The sequence below is a fragment of the Alexandromys fortis genome, unplaced genomic scaffold (genome assembly GCF_014885135.2).
Source record: "Alexandromys fortis isolate MF-2015 unplaced genomic scaffold, M_Fortis_MF-2015_v1.1 scaffold_22, whole genome shotgun sequence".
Taxonomy (NCBI): domain Eukaryota; kingdom Metazoa; phylum Chordata; class Mammalia; order Rodentia; family Cricetidae; genus Alexandromys; species Alexandromys fortis.
This window is the reverse complement of record NW_026067900.1, coordinates 5,733,666-5,736,573: the sequence shown is the minus strand read 5'-3', so window position 1 is coordinate 5,736,573 and position 2,908 is coordinate 5,733,666. Positions and strand designations below refer to the sequence as shown.

Sequence of the window (2,908 nt, the reverse complement as noted above, 5' to 3'; positions counted from 1 at the left end):
CCCGAGTGCTGGGATTAAAGGCGTGCACCACCACCGCCAGGCGAAACTTACTATTTTTTTAAGTAACATTTGGATTCAAAAATACTTTACTACTGTTGAGTATTTAAAAATGTTCACTAAAATTCAGAAAAAGTAGCATGCAAAAAGAGTTGTTAAATTCAGATGAATAGTACTGTATTCTCTATAAAATCCTCTATGAGACTTATACAAAGCTAAGTGGAGTGGTACATGCCTGTAATCCTGGCTATTCAGAAGACTAAGACAGGAGAGTCACTTGAATTAAGGAGTTTGGAGTCAGACTTTTAGCTGACCTATCAGAAAAAAAATAAAAAATGGCCGCTTTGTAACTTCTTTTTGTTGTTATGTTTTTGTTTTTCGCTTTAGGTTGGAACTCATCGGGAAGATTCCGTCAGTCTCAATGGCAATCATTCTGTCCTGTCTAGTACTGTTGCTGCCTCAAACACAGACCTGAACCATAAAACACCAGAAAATTACAGAGGTAACTTTTGTCATTTTTCAGGCAGTACTGTAGAAACCCTTGGTATTCTGTCCATTTGAACCTTCGTCTGTGGATCAGACTCTTCCCATAGTAGTGTTACCCTGTGGATGCAAAGTGTCACTGTCTGCTGTTTATTCAGCCGTCTTGACTCTGAACCAAGTTAACTTTAAACTATGGTCCTTGTAACACTGGCTCCAAGTGACTGTCCTGGAACTAGCTCTTGTAGATCAGGCTGACCTCGAACTCACAGTGATCCGACTGCCTCTGCCTCCTGAGTGCTGGGATTGAAGGCATGTGCCACTACCACCCAGCTTCAGTATAGATTTATAAATAAATACAAATATCTAAGTAAGATTAAGACTGCTGACTTCTTGACCACTAGTTTCTGACAAGTTGTTCCTGTCTCTAAATTACGTACATTCCTTTACCTCCAGAATGTTTCATACAGCTCAAACCCTAAGTATATTTACCCTCCTGAAAGCTTTGAACCATCTTGATTGGAACATGGGAATCTAGATTTATATTTTATGTTTCCTTTCCATTGTGTTAGGTGGCTTGCAAAATCAGTCTGGAAATGTTGTTCCAACAGAAATCAAGACTGAAAACAAAGAAAAAGATGAGAACCTTCATGAGCCTCCTTCATCAGATGACATGAAGTCAGATGATGAGTCTTCCCAAAAAGACATCAAGGTCTCATCTCGAGGCAGAACAAGGTATGTTAGTGTCCAGCCCTTAAATCTCACATATTTGCCCTGGAGGAAAAAAAAAAAAACTTTGGGACAGCAAAGGGTGCTATGCATTAGTAACAGCCAACTACATTCCAGGTGCCAGGCTGTGATTTTTTTTTTTAATTTGTATTTACCTATTTCATCCTCACATCTCTAAAGAAGAAGGTATGTGAATGTCTGGCTGAAGGCATGATTTCACACCCCTTTATGTCTTCATATAGATATAGAAAGGAGCTGCTTCCCTTGTCTCAGTTGCTCATAGTGTGTGTGTGTGTGTGTGTGTGTGTGTGTGTGTATACACACATACATACATACAGTGAGAGAACAGGTTAAACTATTTGTTGTTTGTCAGCCAGTAAGTATTTGATATACTACAGAACTAAGTATATGGTAGAATCTAAATGTGGTTCATACAAGCACCAGCCTGTTGCTTATTATGTGGTATTATTGGAAACCACCATATGCTTTGGTTTTATGTCATCTGTGGCTGGGTTTGCTTTACATTGGCAGATTTGAGTAGTTGCCACAGATACCATTTGGCTCACAAAACAGGAAATATTTATCAAAACAGGAAATATTTATCATTTCTCTCCTCATAAAGGTTTGCTATTCCATGATTTCAGCAGTAATTTGAGAAAAATGTTAAAAAAAAAAAAAAAAAAAAAGGTTCCAGATAGAGTGATAGTCTCAGGAAGAGTTTTAAGTCAGTTACAATTGACTTGCTTTCAAACGTGAATTTGGACACATTAATACATGAGTTTCAAGTGATTTGTGTATCTTCCTTCAGATTTTTATTAAAGTTTTATATTAAAATTAGGTGATTTAGGTACTGAGGGCTGGAGAGATGGCTCAGTGGTTAAGAGCACTGACTGCTCTTCCAGAGGACCTGGGTTTAATTCCCTAACTCCAATTCCAGGGGATCCAACACCTTCACACAGACATCATGCAGGCAAAATACCAATGCATGTAAAATAAATAAATCTTTATTAAAAAAAAAAAGAAAAGAAAATATCTCAAAATAATTAGGTGATTTTTATGTGCATGTACATATATGTGGTTTTGTTTTTCAGACATTGTAGCTTAGGTTGTTCTTGAACTCATGATCCTCCTGCTTCAACCTTCCAAGTTGCTGAAGTACACACATGATTAGCCAAACCCAGCATGACTTAATGTATTTTCAGTGCATCTTATTTTATGAATCGTTTGTCAACAACATCTATCACATGCGGGTATTGATATTTAATATGTTTTTGTGTGTTACATTATATTACAAGGGAGACTTCAGTGGTGGGACTGAAAAAGCCAAGACCATCCTTTTCTTCCATTTACACAACTAACAAAGAGCTCCTTTGCCTTTGACATTCTCACTGCTTTCAAAGCCTAAATGTTTCTCTTGAGAAAAATGAATTTTTGCAATCCTGTGGTTTTAATATACGTCTTACTCATGTGAAGAATATAAATGAGAAAGTAAATTCAGTCGGAGAATTCTGAGACCACTTCTAGGCATCTTAACTTATAGTTTTATTATTCTGAACACATTTTAAGAAATAATTTATATCCTTTCTTCTCTCCATGTCCATTAGGAATCAATAAACTTTATACTCTAAAGATCCACTTACACTTTATGGGTCATGTTGTCCTTGTCACACCTACTCAATTGTTTGTAGCAACAAATAGCCAT

At 36.8% G+C, this 2,908-nt stretch overlaps 1 protein-coding gene across 5 annotated transcripts in view; it reads left to right on the top strand.

The window, feature by feature from the left end:
- Tcf12 (transcription factor 12) overlaps positions 1–2,908 on the top strand; it is a 268,114-nt gene that overhangs the window by 253,192 nt on the left and 12,014 nt on the right. For 4 of the 5 annotated variants that reach the window (XM_050127365.1, XM_050127384.1, XM_050127395.1 and 1 more), the window contains 2 exons: positions 385–499; positions 1,050–1,212. In XM_050127365.1, coding sequence (XP_049983322.1) covers positions 385–499; positions 1,050–1,212 — 278 coding nt within the window. The remainder of the gene's footprint in view (positions 1–384; positions 500–1,049; positions 1,213–2,908) is intronic. The other variant, XM_050127374.1, reaches the window with a different exon arrangement.